At 47.7% G+C, this 20,304-nt stretch overlaps 1 protein-coding gene across 4 annotated transcripts in view; it reads left to right on the plus strand.

Annotated features, from left to right (window-relative positions):
* The first annotated feature begins 5,457 nt into the window (after window positions 1-5,457).
* LOC140198156 (pre-B-cell leukemia transcription factor 2) overlaps window positions 5,458-20,304 on the plus strand; it is a 49,561-nt gene continuing 34,714 nt past the window's right edge. For 3 of the 4 annotated variants that reach the window (XM_072259134.1, XM_072259133.1, XM_072259135.1), the window contains exons 1-2: window positions 6,424-6,602; window positions 6,831-6,904. In XM_072259134.1, coding sequence (XP_072115235.1) covers window positions 6,445-6,602; window positions 6,831-6,904 — 232 coding nt within the window. In that variant the 5' untranslated portion in view covers window positions 6,424-6,444. Of the gene's footprint in view, window positions 6,603-6,830; window positions 6,905-20,304 lie in introns of all 4 variants that reach the window. The other variant, XM_072259132.1, reaches the window with a different exon arrangement.

Genomic DNA, 20,304 nt, shown 5'->3' on the forward strand with positions numbered 1-20,304 from the left:
TTCTGTGCTGTTCTGTTCTGCATTCTATGTTTTGTGTTCTATGTTCCACGTTCTGTGTTTTCTGATATACAGTATGTTCTATGTTCTGTGTTCTGTGTTATATAGTATATTCTTTGTTCTGTGTTCTATCAATAAGGTCCTAGGTCTTATGGTCTCTTTGATTTTGCTGACATTGAATGAGAAATTGTTGTTCATCCCCAGACTCACACAGGAGAGGGCTAACAGTGCTAGTATCACATTGACAGGGGAGGCTAACAGTGCTAGTATCACATTGACAGGGGAGTCTAACAGTGACAGTGTCTGGACCCTGCCGATGTCAGGTGACAGTGGCCAGTGTGGCACTGACAGAGTGTTGCAGTGTCAGAAATGCTGCCTTCCTGGTGAGGAGTCGAGGCTCCACTCAGCCTGGCCCTCACAGTGTATCGTCACGGCACTCAAGCTGGGAGCAGTGTAGAGTCACAGAAGAAATACAGCATGGAATCAGACCCTTCACCCACTGAGTCCATGGTGATCCCCTAAAACACACACAAACCCTAGGATAATGGGATTAACAGGGTTGTTGGCCTTGTTGTGTGACGGAGACTGTGCCTGCCTCTATCCGGGGGTTTGTACCCAATTTCTGTACCCAGCTCTATACAGTTCATAACCTCCTCTAGCAACACACACACACACATACACACACCACACACACACACACACACACACACACACACACACACACACACACACAATGCTGGATGACCTGATGCTCTGATGAAAGGTCTCGGCCCGAAACATCAACTGTCTATTCATTTCCATGGATGCTGCCCAACCTGCCAAGTTCTTCCAGCATTTTGTGTGTGCTGCCTTGGATTTCCAGCATCTGCAGAATTTCTCGTGTTTGTTATATCCCGCTCTACCCATCACCCATGCCCCCCTCGCTCCAGGGTCTGGACCCACCTCCTCCCGGTGCCTGCACCCATCACAACCCAAGGTGTTCAGCCACCTCTTGCCCAGGTCTGTACTCCCCCTACCCTATGCCTGTACCTACCTCTACCAGGGTCTGCACCCACCTCTACCCTACACCTGTACCCACCTCTGCCAGGGTCTGCACCCACCTCTACCCTACACCTGTACCTACCTCTACCAGGGTCTGCACCCACCCCCACCCTATGCCTGTACTCACCTCTACCAGGGTCTGCAGTCACCTCTACCCTACACCTGTATCCACCTCTACCAGGGTCTGCACCCACCTCTATCCAAGGTCTGGAGCCACCTTAAATGTACACACATCTACCCAGTCTGCACCCACCTCTACCCTATGCCTGTACCCACCTTTACCAGGGTCTGCACCCACCCCTACCCTACACCTGTACCCACCTCTACCAGAGTCTGCACCCACCTCTATCCAAGGTCTGCAGCCACCTTAAATGTACATACATCTACCCAGTCTGTACCCACCTGCCCTCGGGGTCTATACCCACATCTACCCAGGGTCTATACCCAGCTTTACTCAGCTCTACCCCAGATCAGTACCAATTCTACAGTGTCTGTACCCTCCTCTACTCAGGTTCCACCTCTGCCCAGGGCCTAAATCCAACTCTACCCTGGGTCTGTGTCTATCTGTGTCCGGGGTCCATGCTGACCACAGCTGGCAAAGGACCTTTGACCAGAAACGCTGGCGGCACAGTGAGTACAGATGCTGCCTTCCAGCTCAAGAGACGCAGGTTCGATCCCGTCCACTGATGTTCTCTGTGTGAGGGGTACGCACATTTTCTCTTTGCAGTATGGGGTTTTTCTGGGTGCTCTGAGTCTCCCAAAGATGTGCGAGTTGGTGGGTTAATAGGCCAGTGTAAATTGTCCCGAGTGAGGGGCAGAATCAGGGAGGAAGAAGAGTTGATGGGAATGTGGGAGAATAAAATGAGATTATTATCCAATAGTGTAAATGGCTAGTTAATGGCCTGCTTGGCTGAAGGGCCTGTTTGCCTGTTGTATGACTCCATATTAAGACCTTTGATCCATTGAGTCTATTCTGACCACTTACACTCATCCTCTATTAGTTAATGGTAAGGTGAGGAGGTTACAGGGGTACTGAGTGGTGAGTGGGATTACTCTGTGAGCCAGCATGAGCTAAAAGGGCCTCCTTCTCTGTCTAAGGAAGCATGAGGTATTGCTTCTCTCTCCACGAATGCTGCCTGACCTTCTGAGTGTACTCAGCACGTCCTCTTTTTATTTCGGTGTTCCTGCAACTTCCGCTGGGCTAGTTCCTACCATGGAGTAACCAGGCCTTTGGCCCAACTTATCCATGCTGGCCAAGGTGCCTACCTAAGTGTTTGCCTACATTTGGTCCATATCCCTCTTAACAATTCCCATCTATATACCTGCCCAAGTGCCTTTTAAAATTTGCAAATGCACCCAACCGTAACACTTCCTCTGGCAGTTTGTTCCATATACCCACCATCCTGTAAGGGATTTTAACTTTCCACATATTGACTGGGACTCCCAAAGGACTAGATGGGATAGAGTTTGTTAAATGCGTTCAAGGAAGTTTCCTTTGTGCATACATTAGAAGTCACAATGAGGGAGTGTACCATACATGATCTGCTTAGGGTATGAGACTTTCCATCTAAAGATCATAATGCCATTAGTTTCAAGGTAATTATGGAAACAGATAGGCCTGATCCTTGGGTTTATATTCCAAATTGGAGAAAAGCCAGTTTTGATGGTATCAAAAAGGATCTGGCAAGTATGGACTGGGACAGGCTGTTTCTGGCAAAGGTGTACTTGTTAAGTGGGAGGTCTTCAAAACTGAAAATTTGAGAATACAAAGCTTGCATATGCCAGTTAGAATGAAATGAAGGAAAATTGGGTATAGGGCCTGTGTTTTCAAGAGATATTAAGGCCCTAGTTAATAAAAAAAGGTGCATAGTAGGTATAGGCAGGTTGAAACAAATGACGTACTTGGGTAGTGTAAGAAATGCAAGAGAACATTTAAGAAATAAATCAGGAGGGCTAAGGGAAGGCATGAAGTTGCTCTAGCAGACATGGTGAAGGAGAATTCTAAGAGATTCTACAGATATGTTAAGAGCAAAAGGATTGCAAGGGATGTAATTGGTCCGCTGGAATATCAGAGTGGTATTCGAAATGAGGAGCCAAAAGAGATAGTAGGTGAATTTTTTACATCTGTATTTACTCGGGAGAGAGACACAGAGTTGATAGATGTGAGGCAAAGCAGCAGTAAACTCGTGGACCCTATACAGATTAAAGAGGAGGAGGCATTTGCTACCCTGAGGCAAATCCGAGTGGATTAATCCCCAGGGCCTGACAAGGTGTTCCCTTGGACCTCACAGGAGACAAGTGCAGAAACTGCAGGAGTCGAAGCAAAGTTATTTAAATCATACTTAGTGACAGGTGAGGTACTGGGGGATTGCTGGATAGCCAATGTTGTTCTGCTGTTTCAGAAAGGCTCTGAGAAAAAAACAGGAAATTATAGGCCCATGAGCCTGACATCAGTAGTGGGAAAGTTATTGGAAGATATTCTAAGAGCGCAGATGTATGAGTATTTGGGAAGACAGGGATTGATTAGGGATAATCGGAATTGTTTTGTGAGTGACAGGTACTGTCCAACCAAAATTATAGAGTTTTTCAAGGATGTTAGCAGGAAAGTTGATGAAGGCAAGGCAGTAGATGTTGTCTGCATGGACTTTCGCAAGGCATTCGACAAAGTCCCACATGGGAGGTTAATGAAGAAGGTTCAGTCGTTTGGCACACAAGATGAGGTAGTAAATTAGATTAGACATTGGCTTTGTGGGAGAAGCCAGAGTGTGGTAGTAGAGGGTTGCCTCTCTGACTGGAAGCCACAGGGATTGGTGCTGTGTTTGTCATCTATAGCAAAGATCTGGATGAAAATGTGGTTAACTATATCATCAAATTTTTTGCAGACAAGTGTGAGGACCAAACTGTTTGCACTTTGAGAACCAACCAGGGTATGTCTCACACAGTGAGCAGCAGGGTACTGAGGAGTTGGTAGAAGAAGGAGATCTGGGAATACAGATCCATAATTCATTGAAAATGGTATCACAGCTACACTGGGTTGTAAAGAAAGCTTCTGGTACATTGGCCTTCATATATCAAAGTATTGAGCACTGAATTGGGATGTTATGTTGAAGTTGTATATGACATTGGTGAGACCTAATTTGGAGTATTGTGTGCAGTCACATAGCTACAGGAAAGATGCCTACAAGATTTAAAGAGTACAGAGGAAATTTACAAGGATGTTGCTGGAACTGGAGGACGTGATTTATAAGGAAAGATTGAATAGGTTCAGACTTTATTCCTTTGAATGTAGAATATTGAGGGGAACTTGACAGAGGTATACAAAATTATCAGGAGTACAGATAGGTTAAATACAAACAGACTTTTTCCACTGAGGTTAGGTGAGATCACAACTGGAGGTCATGGGTTGAGGGTGAAAGGTGAAATGTTCAAGGAGAACATGAGGGGAAACTTCTTCACTCAGAGAGTAGTGAGAGTGCGGAATGAGCTGCCAGCGCAAGTGGTGGATGGAATTTTGATATCAACGTTCAAGAGAAGTTCGAGTAGGTACATGGATGGGAGGAGTATTGGCCGGGTGCAGATCAATGGGATTAGGGTTTGACACAGACAGGATGGGCTGTAGGGGCTGTTTTTGTGTTGTCTTTTTTCTGTGACCCTCTGTGTGAAGAAGCTACCCCTCAGGTCCCCTTTGAATCTTTCCCTTCTCACCGTAAATGCTGACCTTCGGGTTCTGGATTCTCCTGTCCTGGGAGAAAAACTGTGACCATCCACCTTATCTGTGATTTTACAAACCTCCGTAGGGTCACACCTCAGCCTCTTTTGCTCCAGGGAAAACAGTCCCAGGCCATCCGGTCTCTCCTCAAGGCCTCCGGTCCCCGGGATATCCTCATGTATCTTTTCTGCACCCTTTCCCGCTTAATGGCTTGGGCCCCTTACGATTTTATACACCTCCTCAACATCCAGGGTGAATTCTCAGAGTAACCTCTCTCAACCTGTGGAAAAGCTACCCTGCCCCCACCCTTCCCACCCAAAACCCCAGCAACACAGACCTGGACGCCTCACAAAGGAAGGACATGATTGCACTGAAGAGAGAGCTGGGGAGAATGACTGAGAGGGACCCTCCAGTGACTGGATAGGCTGGGGGTTGATTTCTCTGGAGCACGGGAGATTGGGGTGGGTTGGGGTCCTCTGTCTTGCGCGTTTTTTTTTTCATTAGTTCCATTGTGTTTCTTTGTATTTACTTTGAATGCCCGTAAGAAAATAAATCCCCGAGTAGTAATATGTAGTTTATGTTCTTTGATACTAAATTTAGTTTGAACCTTGATAGTGAGAGGCTGATTTCGGGCCGATGATAAAAAACCTTTCCCTCCAAGGATAGTAGCGCCTGAAACCAGAGGACACGGAGGAAGGAGCGGGGCGCTTTGGAGGGGCTCTGAGGACGATGTTCTTCCCCCAGATGGGATGGTGGTGGAAGCAGAGGCTCTCATAATGCTTTTAAAAAACATCTAGAATCGCGAGTTCCGATCCAAGGGACTGGAGCAGAAAGACTGACAGGGACAGAGCGGGCCAAAAGGGCCCATTTCCGTATCGTGTAACTCGATGAGAACTTTCTTTTGGGGCAAGATATCGGGAGGTAGTGTCTCTTTAAGAAGCCCATTCCCCTTCCCCCCACCCACCCGATCAGTTTCACTCCCCCCTCCCCACCCTCTTAACATCTATCCACACCACAAAGTAAATGGCAGCGCCGAGCTACGATCTGAGTTGATTATGGAGGAGAAACGGTGTAAGCGGCGATAGTTTTACTTCTGTGCGGGGGGAGAGAGAGAGAGAGAGCGAGAGAGGGTGAGAGAGAGAGAAAGAAAGAGAGAGGGGGCAGCGGCAGCGGGGGAGGAGAGGAGTAGGAGGAAAGGAAAGGTATTTCATTTGTGTCCTGGATAATTTCACCCCGCGGCCGCGACGACCTGGGAACTGAGTGGAATTGACAAGGCCGTGAAAACTGACAAGCAAAATAGAAAGTAAACATTTCAGTTGATCTGCACTCCTCGCTCGCTCTCTCTCCCTCTCTCTCTCTTTCTCTCTCTCTCTCCTCATTTGAGGGAGGGAGAGAGGGCGGAAAAAAAAGAAGGCATAGAGTAAAACTCGCCGCTTGCCCGGATCTGTAGGGGATTTGCCTGAAATTTCTCTCACCCCCCCCCATCCTTTCTCCCTTCTCTCCGTGAGTTCGGGAACACGCTGGACCCCCCTCGGCCAGTTTTCAGCCTGCGAGTCCGGATGGAAGAGCAGAGCCGCTTGATGCAGGCCCGGGCAGCCGGGGCTGGTGGTGGAGGCGGCGGAGGAGCGGGAGGCGGAGGAGGTGGAGGCGGAGGCGGAGGAGGAGGAGGAGGAGGAGGCGGCGGCAGCGGGGTAACGATGTCTGTGCACCCGGCATCGGCGGGCCTACAGCCGCTGACGACCCATCTCCGCGAAAGCCCCACGGATAATGGGGACGGGAGGAAGCAAGACATCGGGGACATACTCCACCAGATCATGACCATCACCGATCAAAGTCTGGACGAAGCACAAGCCAAGTTGGTTCATTTTTTAATCCTTAGTGATTTCCTTGTTTTTTAAACAATGAACATCTTCAAAAATATTGAATTGTGACTTTAAATTTGCAGATTTTGTTTATATTTGTGCGCGCTTGTGTTTAAAAACGCCTCATACGTAGATATATTGTTGAATATTTTACACACGAAAGTGTGCGTTTAGAAGTTTTTATTTGCCTTTTGTGTTGATGTGAATTTCTCCCGTTTAAGGAAACACGCGCTGAATTGTCACAGAATGAAACCTGCCCTCTTCAGTGTTTTATGTGAGATCAAGGAAAAGACGGGTGAGTGCTTCCTCTCTGTGTGGATCTATGTGTGTTGGGGGAGGGTGTAAAATGATCATCTCCCTCCGTCCGTCTCCCTCTTTCACTCACTCATATACACTCACTCACTCAGAAACACACAAAAAGGAAAAAGATTTCTTGCCCGCCATCTTGGCCAGCTCAGACTGCTTTTCCCAGGGTGTGTATGTGTATATGTATGTTGCCTGTCCCTGGGCCCTTCTCAAATCTTTGTGACTTTCTTCTTCTTTTTTCTCTCTCTCTCTCTCTTGCCTCCTCCCGGGAGGGTCACAACGCTGCTTCCGATCACTGATCAGCAGCTTGGACGGCAGAAAGCCAAGCGTTTTCCTGCGTCCTATCCACCATGTGAAACTGATCAGTGCATGTCCCAGGTCCCGTCTCCTTTCTCTGTAGATTTCCCTTTCCAGTTTGTTGTCTTCCCGCCTCTCTGTCTCTCTCTCTCTCCGGGCCTTGGCCATTCCCCCCCCCCCCCACCCTCTCTCTGTCTCTTTCCTCCTTCCTTCGGATCGTTGTTCGGCGTTGCAAGGGTTTATTTGGTTAGTTTCCTCAACACTGCAAATTTCAGCAATTTTGGCAATCTTCCCACCATTCGCAACTGTTTCCATCTCTCTCTCTCTCTCCCCCCCCTTCCCTCCCTCCCTCCCTCTTACACACAGAGACTGAGACACACAGACTCAAGACATACGCACTATGTCACACAGACTGGGCCACACACAAAAACTCTCTCTCACGCACAGATTCACACCACAGACACTGACACACAAACTTTCAGACACACACAAACACATATGTATCCAACACAAACACTTAAGACTTACACACACACACACACACACACACACACACCTGCAGACTCTGGGCTCTCACACACATGTCCACAGCCTCAGACAGACCATCAGAGAGACTCACACTCACACAGACTCCTGGACTCTCACACACTCACACTCTCTCTCTCAGACTCACACACAAGCAGATTCTCACACGCACTTGCTGATTTTTGCACTCACTGACTCTTGCACCCACACAAGGACACACATGTACACACCACACAAAAAGTGCACATGGAGACACATACACACAGGCACGCATGGCTCTCTCAGAGATGCGCACCCACATGTATACAAACACAGGCACTCAGATGCACAGCTATATACAAAGATAGATACATACAGAGTTACACCCAGAGACACAGGCTGTCTTGCCCAGTCACGTGGTCTCGCACACGCAGGCAATGTAACCTTCACCCTGCTGTGCTGCACCAGGGGAACACTCAACACAACTGGTGTTAACCTTGGAGGGTCTGACAAACCGTTTGCTTGCTCTTGAATTTGTTCTATCTGCTGCCTGACCCCAGTGTGTAGCTGTAACATTGGTGTAAAGTCTGTGTGTGGATATGTGTCTGTCTTTGTGGGCAAGGGCTGTGGTGGGGGGATGGATGGGGAGGGAGGGTGGTGTTCAGATTGAATTCGGAGTGCTTGTTAAAATTTTGGTCTCCAAACTCTGGGAGTAAATTTGGTCAGTATGAATTAGTGTGGCAGGTATATCCTGGAATGTTGATTCGTGAGTTTAATCTCCAGCTTTGTAATGGATGAAAAACTCTTTTGCATGATCTGGAAAAATTGTATTTCTATAAATATGTGAAACTTATGCAGTAACTGGATGTTCAGGTGATGATTGTGTGTGTTAACGGTTGCCGTAATTTTTTTTGCCTCTGTGGGCTTGTTCTGATGTCTGCAGCAGTTCCTGACACCTTTGTGTAATTGCACACTCATCTTGCAGACGGCCTTCCCTCTGCACATCCATCCCTCGCACAGGCGCAAAGTCCCTCGCGAGTGACCCCTTTGTGCACAGATCCCTTGTACAGACACCCCCCCCCCCCACCGTGCATGTGGTCACCCTTCTTGTGCAAACGTGCTTGTGCTGAATGCATTACTGAAGATTAGATTTATTTTCTTGCCCTGGGGTGCCCCGGATTGCTCTGGACCCGGACGACATAGTACCCCACCCCTTCCATGCCCCATGCCCTTTGTAATCGGGAAGAGGTGCTGGGGCCAGTTTCCACGCAGAGGATTGCGTGGGTCTGGGGGCTGGACAGCCTTGCTCCGTATAATGGACTTTATTCCCTGGAGCGTCGGAGAATGAGGGGAGATTTGACAGAGGTAAACAAAATAATGGGCCCTCTGCTGTCCCGTCAGGTGGATGGGAATATTCCACACCGGCTGGGAACGACCCCTGGAATGATATTGGCAAGGGAGCCAGAGTAAGGGCCTGTGGATCCTGTGTTGGATAGTGCTGAGGTGGCAGGAGCAGTGATAAGCCAAGGAATCTCCTTTGAAAGTGCTTGTGACAGTCTTACGCAACTGAAGGGAGTGCTTCTGCCAAGAGAGGTGGATAAGTAATTGTTATTGGCCAAAGCTTTGACAAGTGGCAGTTTGATCGCTGTATACTTTGTCTTTAGATTGTTGGTGGTAGCTTTCCTGGGAACTGTGGCTGAATTGTTGTGCTGACCTGCGATTGGGTATTTCCCCCCAGCCCCCGCCTGCCTCCTGGCCGAGCCTGGGGTGCAAGTACCTCTTCTTGCCCTCATGGAGGCTTGGATGATAGGAAGGGGGTCAAAACCGCCCCCCCCATCTCTCTCAGTGCCACTGTGAAAGAGCAAGAGGTGGCCTATGCCTCACGATCTGCCATCGCCATCCCCAACTGCCCTTGAGACAGTGGGGGAGGAGGCGCCTTCTTGAGCCGATGCAGTCCTTCCGGGGAAGGAGATCCGGGACTTAGATGCAACGAGGCCGATGCACTGGGGTCGGTCACTCTGGGTGTACAGTGTGCACCTTAGGATCAGCGCTCACTGGGAGTAATTACTACGAGCGCACAGTGTGCACTGGTCACCAGAGCCTGTAGCTCTTAATATATATGTGATGTGAACTGCACTGGGTTCAGGGGTTTTGGTGGAGAACGTGCGTTGAATCTCTGGTTGTATACTGTGTGCCAAGATCAGTTGCTGGGGATTTACAGTGTGCACTGGATCACGCTGGGAACTGCAGTGCGTGGTTCACACTAGATCACTCTGGGTCCACACTGTACTGTGAGACCCCCCCCCCCCCCCCATGGTGCACATTGGATGTCTCTATGTCCTTGCTGAATGGTGTGGAGTTCACTCTGGAGTCCTCATAGCACGAGGGTGCAGGGGATCACTGATGCATTGAGCTGGGTGTATTATGTGCTGGATCATTAGGATACCCCTGCACCGGGTGCGCTGGGTTTCTCTAGGATCGTTTGTCCTGTGTCATCTGAATGGGATCACTCTGGGGAATTTCATTGCAATGTGCACTGGATCACTCTGGGACCTTCCTTGTATGGAGTACTGGATGACTCTGGAACCATTCTCTCGTGTACACCGGGCCATTGTATCAGTTACTTTGGGGGTGCAGCATGACACTGCACTGTATGTCTCTGGGATCTGTGGGTTGCTCTGAGATCACTGTACAGTGCACACTGGTTCACTGTATTGCTTGAAACTCACTGGATAATACAAACTGCTGTCACTTCCCACTTGGACCTTCCGCTGTCACTGGAAGGTCTGCAGCAAGGTGACGGTGGGGGGGTTCCCATCTGTCGGTGAGACAAGGGTGGAGCAGGGAGCAGCTGCAGCAGCAGGTTCCAGGACGGGGTGAAGTTCTGGGAATGTGTTCTTCCTTCAACATCCAGCCCCCCCTACCCCCTTGGCGTTAATGCTGAGCTGCTGGCATTCAGTGGAGGTGGGAGGGGAGACTCCAACCCGGGCTTGTCCTTCGACCCTTCGGTGTCTCCCAGACAACACTCGACTTGGCAAGGGCAACTCCCTCAACAATAGGCAGGGAGTGGATTCAGGCAGAATATATTGGTAAACAGACAAGGGTTCTGCCAAGAAATCTGACTCTTGGATTTGGGCCCATGCCCAGCTCTTGGCTCCGCCGCAGGCCACAGTGTGGAACTATCTGCCTCCACACCCCACCCCCACGCCATCACAACCCGCTCCACGTCCCCTCAGACAACTGAAACTGACCACAGGTATATATGGGGTGAGGCTGCTTGAGTCTATTGGGTTTTTCTCGTGCGGTAGGGGGCCTCCAATCTCGGGATGGGGGTGAGGAGCAGGAGTTGTCCCAAACAAACTTCTCAGAGATTCACTGCAGGGAAAGAGGCCTTTTGCTCCACTAATTCTGTGTCAACCTATTTACAATTATCACTTTTATTTCCTCCACATCCCCGTTGACCTCTCCCTCAGATTCTACCCCTTGCTCACACATTGCGGACAATTCACTGGCCGGCTTGCACAACACTGGCACCTGAGAAGTATCCGGAGTACCGGGGGGTGGGAGGGAAACCCACGTGATCACAGGGAGAAACTCCATGTTTTCTCTCTCTGTCTTACCGACGGGATGGTCGACAGAAAGTTTCAACACCTTGCTTGAATGTTGCCTTTGAGGAGAGTTCTGAGGATTTTACACCTCAAGGAAATGCCTCGCCTCCGTCTGAAATGGATGCCCATCTCTGTCGAATCAACGGCTTCCCAGTTCTGCATGCTCTTACCAACCCTCTGCAGCTCTCCCCCCAGTAGAACTACAAACTCATTGGAGGAAAATCACCTCCTCCTGTGATGTTGACGTGTTGATCCTCTGAAGATATCTGACAGAGTCCCACTTCCTCTAGTGGGACAGCCTAGAACTAGGGGTGGGGGATTGGGCCGAAAGATGTACTTTCATTAAAGAGTTAGCACAACATTGTGGGCCGAAGGGCATGTTCCTGTACTGTACTATTCTGTGTTCCATGTCTCGAGTGAAGAGGTATCTTGTGATGATTACAGCCACGGAGGCCATTCAACAAAAGGTGTCCATTTAGAAAGCAGCTGAGGAGATGTTTTGTCTTCACCGAGGGTGGTGTATCTTTGGAACTCCTTCCTTAGAGGGTGGTAAAGGCAAAGTTGTTGAACGTTTTTAGATTGGAGCTGGGTGTCTGGTTAGTAAGCAAGAGACTGAGAGGTGACTGAGGGAACAGGGTTACAGTGAGACTATCCAATGACTTGTAGAATGGCGTAGCAGATGAGAGAGACTGAGTGGCCTTTTGCTCCTAATTTGCATGTATACAAGATGCCCCTTCAGTGTACACCCAGAGCAGTGCAGTACAGGGACAAGACCTTCGGTGCACAAGGTGTGCTTAACTAATTCAGCTAATGATACCTAATCCCTTCTCTCTGCACGTTCTATATCTCTCCATTTTCTGCATATTCATGTGTCTATTTTAGAGCCTCTCAAAGGCTTCTATTGTATCTGCCTCCACTGTCACCCACGGCTGTTTTAAAAAAAAAATTCTGCGCACATCTCTTTTAAACTTTGCCCCTCTCAACTAAAACACATTTCCTCTAGTATGAGACATTTCAGCAATATGAAAAATATTCCTGTTCTCTGTCCTATCTGTGCCTCTCACAATTTTATAAAATTCTGTCAGGATTCCCCTCAGCTTCTGATGCTCCAGAGAAAACAACCCAAGTTTGTCCCACTTCTCCTCGTAGCACGTGTCCTCCAATCCGGGCAGCACCTGCTGAACCTCTTGAATTGACTTTATTTCTTACATCCTTCATATACATGAGGAGTAAAAATCTTCACGTTGCATCTAAATGTGCAATGTTCAATTTATGGTAATGTATAATAAATCGTATGTTCAACAGGACAGTCAATATAACATGGAAATACAATTGTATCAGCATAATGGCCTGGTGGAAGAAGCCGTTCCGGGGCCTTTTGGTCCTCCTCAGAGCCTCCACATCCTTGCTGTAATGGGGTGATGAGAATTGAATGCAGTGCTGCAGATTAAAGTTCAAAGTAAATTTATTATTGAAGTACGTGTATGTTACCGTATACAACCTTGGGATTCATTTTCTTGTGGGCATACTCAATAAATCCATAATAGACTAATAACCATAATAGAATCAATGGAAGACCCCACCAACTTGGGAGGTCAACCAGTGTGCAAGTGCAAAGAGAAAGAAATAAGAATAAATAAGTAAGCAATCAATACTGAGAACATGAGATGAAGAGCCTTTCCTGAGATGCTCCAGTTTCTTCCCACATCCCAAAAACACGCGGGTCGATGGGTGAGTTGGCTACAGGAAATTGTCTCTCATGTGTGGATGAAAGATTGTATTTGGGGGCAGTTAGTGGGGATGTAGATGAAAGAATTTGGACATGCCTGGAGGAACAGATAGACCAATGGGTCTACAAACCTGGGAGCTGGCATGGAACCAATGGCCCAAACAGCCTCCTGTGTCTTTCAGTTCACTCTCCCCAGCGACCTGCCTCACACCTCACTCTGGCTCCGAAGTGCAGGCGGTTGAGACACTTGCCAATGTATCAGGAGGGACAGTGAATCGGTGTGTCAGGTGACAGGCCTGATGCATTGACTCTATTCCCTTTTCCTCAGGTGCCGCCCGGCCTGCTGGGCATTCACTGCTCTCCGGTTTTCCATCTGGATTTCCAGCACCAGCCGTATGTCTGCCCTGCGTGAGGTTTGTGAGTCTGGCAGTGTCTGCCTTCTCTCTGTGTGGTGCAGACACAGGGCCCTTCAACGAGGCTCTGGTCACTTTTATGGCTTGGGATCTGTCGGGGGGTGTGGGGAGTACTGATGGCACGTGTGAAGGGGGATGCGCTGACTGGAAGCAGAGAGCTTGGGTCACTTCGGTGTGCATCGGGGCAAGGGCACAACTTAGCAGGTTTGCAGAACTGGTGTTGGTGTGATCTGTTGGGATTGTTGGGAAGGGAGGGTGTTGGTGTGATCATTTGGGGTGGTGGGGCTGGCTACAATCCATCAGGATTGTGTGACTGGCCGATCACGGGGATGATCGCCATCCAGTGAAAACCAGCACAATAATTCAGAGATGAGGAGAGGGTAGGAGGAATTGTGATCCATTTGGCACAGTTGGGATGTCTGCTATCAGATTCTGGTTCAGACCTTGCGTTAACAACAAACATGATGAGCTGGAGAAATCCACAAGTGCCCTCACATATTCCAGTGCCGACATAGCGTGTCCTCCATATTCCACGGAACGAAACAAACAGTAAAAACAAAACAAGGCACTAACAGAATAACAAGCCCCTTTCTCACCCTACCACCACCCACCCACTCGCTCGCATGTGTTGTGAAATTTGTTGGGGATAGTGGGAAGCCTTGTGAACCACTGGGATTGCAGGGGAGGGGTGGGATTGTCTGTGGCCCATAGGAATGGGCGAGAATTACGATCCATTTGGCAGAGATGGAATGGCCACAATCTACTGGGATTGTGTGGGTGTCGGGAAGAGTTGCGATCGACTGAGATTGTAAGGAAGCATCAATGTCCTGCGGTGGTTTTCTCTTGAAGCAGTGAGGGAGGTGGTTCAATAATTACACCTCGTGTATCCTTTTAATAAATGAGACTCCATTAAAGTAGAGATTTTCGATACATTTGATCTTTCATTCATTCTATAAATGGGCTGAGAGCGCACTTTATAACTCTCATTAAAATGACCGATGTCTTCATAAGATGTTATGGGTCTCCTTTATTCCCCTTCTGCCTCCATTAAAGCTGGTTTGCCTGTGTGCGCTCCTGACATCTTAAAGGGGATGTGATCACCCTGTCTGTAGTCTGAGGGCACACACAGTGTCTGTGAGCCCTGCTGCAGTCTCACCTCGAAGGTTGATGGGAAAGACTTCGAAGGAGTATTTTACGATGGGATTTTTATCCAGTGTCCTTGTCTTTTAATAGGATGAATTATCCTTCCCTCGAAGGGTGGAAGTTACTTAAATTTCTTCCTCTTGTGGCTGTTTTGCAGACAATGTTGATGTAAGCCACTCTCTGATTATGTGGGCTACCGTTGCAGGCATACCTGGTCCTTTGCCACATCTAATGTTTCCTCTGAGGTGTGTGCGCGCACACGTCTTTTGCTACTAGCGCACAAAGGAATTTAAACTGCGCACAAAAGTTTGTCGCCCTCTACCTCTGACACGTTAAATATATTTCACGATCGTACACAATCACATTTCCTTTTCTGGTTTCTGATGGGTGTGGTGTTGACAATGTGGCATTTGTGATGATTTGTCGATTTATAGAACTGGAACTTGTACTGTTTTTATTGAAGAATTTATTGATTCACTGTGTTGAATTCCAAAGAAACAAAGGGGTGAAGCGCAAAAGAACTATTTATTTAAAGCGGAATGGCTTAGGGAAGCAGTAGAAACTGCTACACCGAAAGCTCATGAGGTCAGGAACGTGCAGCTAGGAGAAATGTTTATGTACAGTACAGAAACTGGTGTTACCTGTGTGTATTGTCACGATGCAAAAGTTGTTGGAGAATTTGAAGGTGGGAAGAAGAGAAGTGATATTTGGAAATAGGACTTTTTAAAGCATCATTTAACTAGCAAATCACATTTGGACATTGTGCAAAAGCTCCACTGAGAAAATTCTTCATTACCTGCTGCAGGCCTGCTACGTGCGCTTTGTGAGAGTGCAGCTGAATGAGAGTGAAAATGATCGAACCCAGAGGTGATCGAAGTTCTCATTGACAGTGTTTTGCTAGCTGTTAAAATGAAAACCACTTTGATTTTCTGCACACTGGTCATTCCAAAATAGAGGAAACATTGGTCACCTCCCCCAAGGTAATTCCTGGCTCTAGTTCAGAGGGGTGGGGGGCATTAGGGGAAGGAGATATCCAGGGGCTATGGAGATGGCATATATGCTGTATGATTAACTCATCGTGGTATGGAGACATGGCGTTCTGTCTTGGCCCTGCTCACCCAATCTGGAACATGGCATCCTTTTATCTACTGAGGGAGTTTTCTGCCATCGACCTGGTAGCAGTGTACATTCCATTTCAGGCCAATGTCAGACAGGCACTAGGGAAGCTAAGCATTGTGTTCAGCACGCATGAAAGAGCGCAGCCTATCTTTCTAGTGCATTTCAACCCCGCCAGCTTGATATAACCACCACCAACATATCACCTGTGGAACCAGAGGAGCCAACACACTTGACCACTTTTGTACCACCATCAAAAAAGCTTACTGTGCCATCCCACACCCACACTTCGGAAAGTCTAATCACCTGGCTGTACTTTTCTCCCAGAGCATGGTCAGAGATTAAAGGTCACAGCTCCAGTGGTGAAGGCCAAGGAGGGTCAAGAGAAGCAGATGAGCGTTTACAGGACTACTTTGAGTTGGTAGACTGGACAGTATTCAGGGATTCATCTTCAAGTCTGAATGATTAGTCACATTTGACTTCATCAAAGTGTGGATGAGTTGAGAATGTACCAGAAAGTCTTGGATGAACCGGGAGATCCATAGTCTTCTGAGGGCTAGACCTATGGCAAGCTATTTTAAGAGCAAAATTCCAACTGAGGTCAGAGACGGAATCGGATGCTCTGGCAGTGTTTGTAGGCCATTCTTGTCTAACATCATGAAGAGCTGTGATGCTTCACTCCCAGATGAGCATTTTATGCATGCCTTCAAAGGTAGTAAAAAAACTACATCTGTGTAAATCCCTGCGGCATCCAGTGACCCTGTGATCTCTGTCTCGGAGGCTGACGTCAGAACATCTTTCAAGAGAGTCAGAGGTCAGGAGGACAAAACGTCAGGCCCTGATGGTCTACTTGGTAGACCTGTGCCAACCAGCAGGTGGGAGTGTTCAAGGACATCTTCAGTATCTCTCTGCTGCAGTTGGAAGTTCCCACCTACTTCAAAAGGCCGACAATCATACCAGAGCACAGTGGCACTTGCACCTACTGAGATGAAATGCTTTGAGAAGTTGGTCATAGTTAGAATCAATAGAGATTCAGCATCCAGTGCCTAATCGGGGACCTAGACCCACTGCAATTTGCCTATCACCACAATAGGCCTACAGTGGATGCAATCTCACTTGATCTCCACTCAGCTTTGAATTACCTGGACAAGGGTAATACCCATGTCAGTCTGCTGTTTATTGATTGTAGCTCAGCGTTGAACACAATCATACCCTCAGTTCTAATCAACAAGCTCCAAAACTTGGACCTCTGTCCTCCCTCTGCAACTGGATCCTTGATTTCCTCACCGGGTGACCACAATCTGTGTGGATCAGAAATAACATTTGGCCGACCATCAACACTGGAACACCTCATGGATTTGTGCTTAGACCACAACTCGACTCTCTCTGCCTGCATGATTGTGTGGCTAGACAGCTCAAAGGGCATCTCTAAATTTGCAGATGACACAACTATTGTTGGCAGAGCATACAGGAGCGAGATCGATCAGCTGGTTGAGTGGGGTCGCATCAACGACCTTGCACTTAACATCAGTAAGACTGAGGAATTCATTGTGAACTTCAGTCAAGGGCACACCTACCAGTCCTCATTGAGAAACCAGCAGTGGATAGGGTGAGCAGCTCCAAGTTCATGGGTGTTGTCATCCCTGAAGATCAATCCTGGGTCATACAGTTAATTTCATTAGGAGCTTTGAGGAGAATTGGTATGTCACCAAAGATACTTGAAAATTTCTGCAGGTGTGCCTTGGAGAGCATTCTAACTGGTTGCATCACTGTCTGATAGAGTGAGGCCACAGCCCAGGATGAAAAAAAGCTGGAAAAGTTGTAAACTCATGTGCACGAGCCTCCCTAGCATGAGGTCACCTTCAAAAGGCAATGCCTGAAGAAGGCAGTATCCATCACGAAGGACCCACTTCACCCAGGACATGCCATCTTCTTATTGGAGAGTGAAGACCTTTTCAGGAACAGCTTCTTCCACTCCATCAGATGTCTGAATGGACAATGAACCCGTGAACACTACCTCACTATTTTTTCCTCTCTTTTTGCACTACTTTTTAATTTGTATATAAAAGTAATTTATAGTTTTTGTTATTGCAATGTACTGCTACCGCAGAACAACATAATTCACAACATATTCCAGTTGCATTGATTCTGATTGCTGCACAGTGGGCCTGTCTTCACCCACCCTTCGGGGCTGTCTGCGCAGAGTTTGCATATTCTCCCCGTGTAATCACATTTTGAAAACATGCAGTGCTGTGGCAGAATGGCTGCAAACTGCCGAGCTCATTCCCCAGAGTGTAGGTGAGGGGTACAACCTGGGGCTGGAAGTGGAGTTGGTAGGACATCCCTATGAAACAGAGTTGAGGAGGAATTTCTTTGGCCAGAGGGTGGTGAATTTGAGGAATTATTTGCCACAGACCATCAAATCATTGGGTGTATTTAAAGCAGAGTTTGATAGGTTTTTGATTAGTAAGAGCATCAGTGTTACAGGGAGAAGGCAAGAGAATGTGGTTTGGTGGGGGGGGGGGGGGTGGCGGAGGTGATTACGTCAGTCCTGGAATGGCAGAGCAGACTCTGGGCTGGTTTGCCTAATTCTTCTCCTATGTCTTCTGGGCTTATGGAGTGTGGGGAGAATAAAACTGATAAAGCAGCACAAACCCAGGTTCAATCCTAACCTCTGATGCTGCCTTCCCCTAGGCGCTCTGATCTCCTTGTGCATCCCAAAGATGTGGGTGTAGTCCCTTGCTGGTCCCCCCTTCACTATCCAAGAAATCCCTTCATTCCCTCCAGGAACAGCTTCTTCTGCTCTGCCATCCCACTTCTGAATGGACATAGACCCCATGAACACTATACCTCAATACTTTTTCATTTTAGCACTATTACTTTAATTTAAATATTATATATATTAATTAGACTGTAATTTGCAATTTTTCTCTATTATTACTGCCATGGAGTGGTGAATCTATGGAATTTGTTGCCACAGGCAGCTGTGGAAACCAGGTCATTGGGTATACTTGAGGCAGAGATAGATAGATTCTGGATTAGTCAGGGCATGAAGGGATTCAGGGAGAAGACAGGAGATTGGGACTGATGGGGAAAATGGATCAGCCATGATGAAATGGCAGAGCATACTCGATGGGCCAAATGGCCTCATTTGCTCCCTTACCTTGTGGTCTTCTGGTTTATTGTGTATTGCATTATACTGTTGCCCTGTAAAGACAACAAATTTCACAACATATGCTGGGGATATTAAATCTGATTCTGATTTCTGTAATCTGACAGAATCCAGTACTTTAGCAAACACCCTCCCCTTCGTCCCAGGTGCATTTTCTTTCTCTCTTTGACCTGATTTTTTTTTTTCTGCTCGCTATTTTGTTTTCCTTTTAAGCTGATTTTGCATAACTTTTTTTTGAAGCCTGTAAATTAACAAGCCATGCATGGTCTCTCAGCTCTGCCAGTGACCCACTGGAGAGTGGGGGCTGGCGTGTAATATGAATCATATTATGTCCCACCTCAGCAAACTAAGCCACCTCCCCCACTTCCCGGAGTATTTCCCTTCCACATCACCAATTCACCCCGTGGTCCATCCGGAAGGCTCATTATAGGGGACAACACCATCCCCAGGCCCTGCTTCCCACCCTAGGAGGAGGTATAGAGTGGGAGGCAAATCTCACACAGTGGTGGGAGGAGTTATTTCTGCAGCTTCAGGCTGGATCCCTGAGACCAAAGACTCCTGGTGATGAAAAAAAATTAAATTTCGGTAGGTGCCGAGGAGTAAACCCATTGACCCATCGTTGTGTTTTGGGGATACAAGAGACGAAACGGGAAGAAAGATAGAGAAAGAGAGTAGAGAAGGAGGACGGAGAAAGGGAAAGAGATTGATATAGCGTTAGGAGAGAAAGGGGGATACTGAGGAAGAGAGGTAAGTGGAGAGGCAGGGATACAGGTGAGGGAGAGAGAAAACGAGAAAGATATGAAGTGAGGGAGAGAAAGGGAGGAGGAAAGAGTAGGGTAAAGGGGTGCCTAATTACACTAATTCTTTATGCCTGCCCCTGGTCCATAACCTTCCATTCTCTGCATATTATTCCTCTGCTTATCCCTCAAAAGATAGACACGGGATTCTGGAAATGCTGGATATCTTGAGCACCACACACAAAATGCTGAAGGAACTCAGCAGGCCAGGCAGCATCTATGAAAAAGAGTAAAGAGGTGACATTTCGGGCCTAGATCCTCTCAACAGCTGAAAAGTCAACTGTTGACTCTTTTCCATAGACGCTACCTGGCCTGCTGAGTTCCTGTGTCATTTTGTGAGTGTTGCCTGGATTTCCAGCATCTGCAGATTTTCTGTTGTTTGTGGAGGAACTCAGCAGGTCAGGTAGCATCGAGAGCAGGGAATAAACAGTCCTGATGAATGGTCTCGGCCTGCAACCTGGACTCTGTACTCCTCTCCATAAATGCCACCTGACCTTCTGAATTCATCCTGTGTTTTCTGTGTCCGTCTGCGTTAAAACATCTCTATTGTGTTTGCCTCCTTCACCCCGGCAGCACATTCCAGGCACCCACCAATCTGAATAAAAGAAGA

Source organism: Mobula birostris, chromosome 5 (assembly GCF_030028105.1).
Source record: "Mobula birostris isolate sMobBir1 chromosome 5, sMobBir1.hap1, whole genome shotgun sequence".
Lineage (NCBI taxonomy): Eukaryota > Metazoa > Chordata > Chondrichthyes > Myliobatiformes > Myliobatidae > Mobula > Mobula birostris.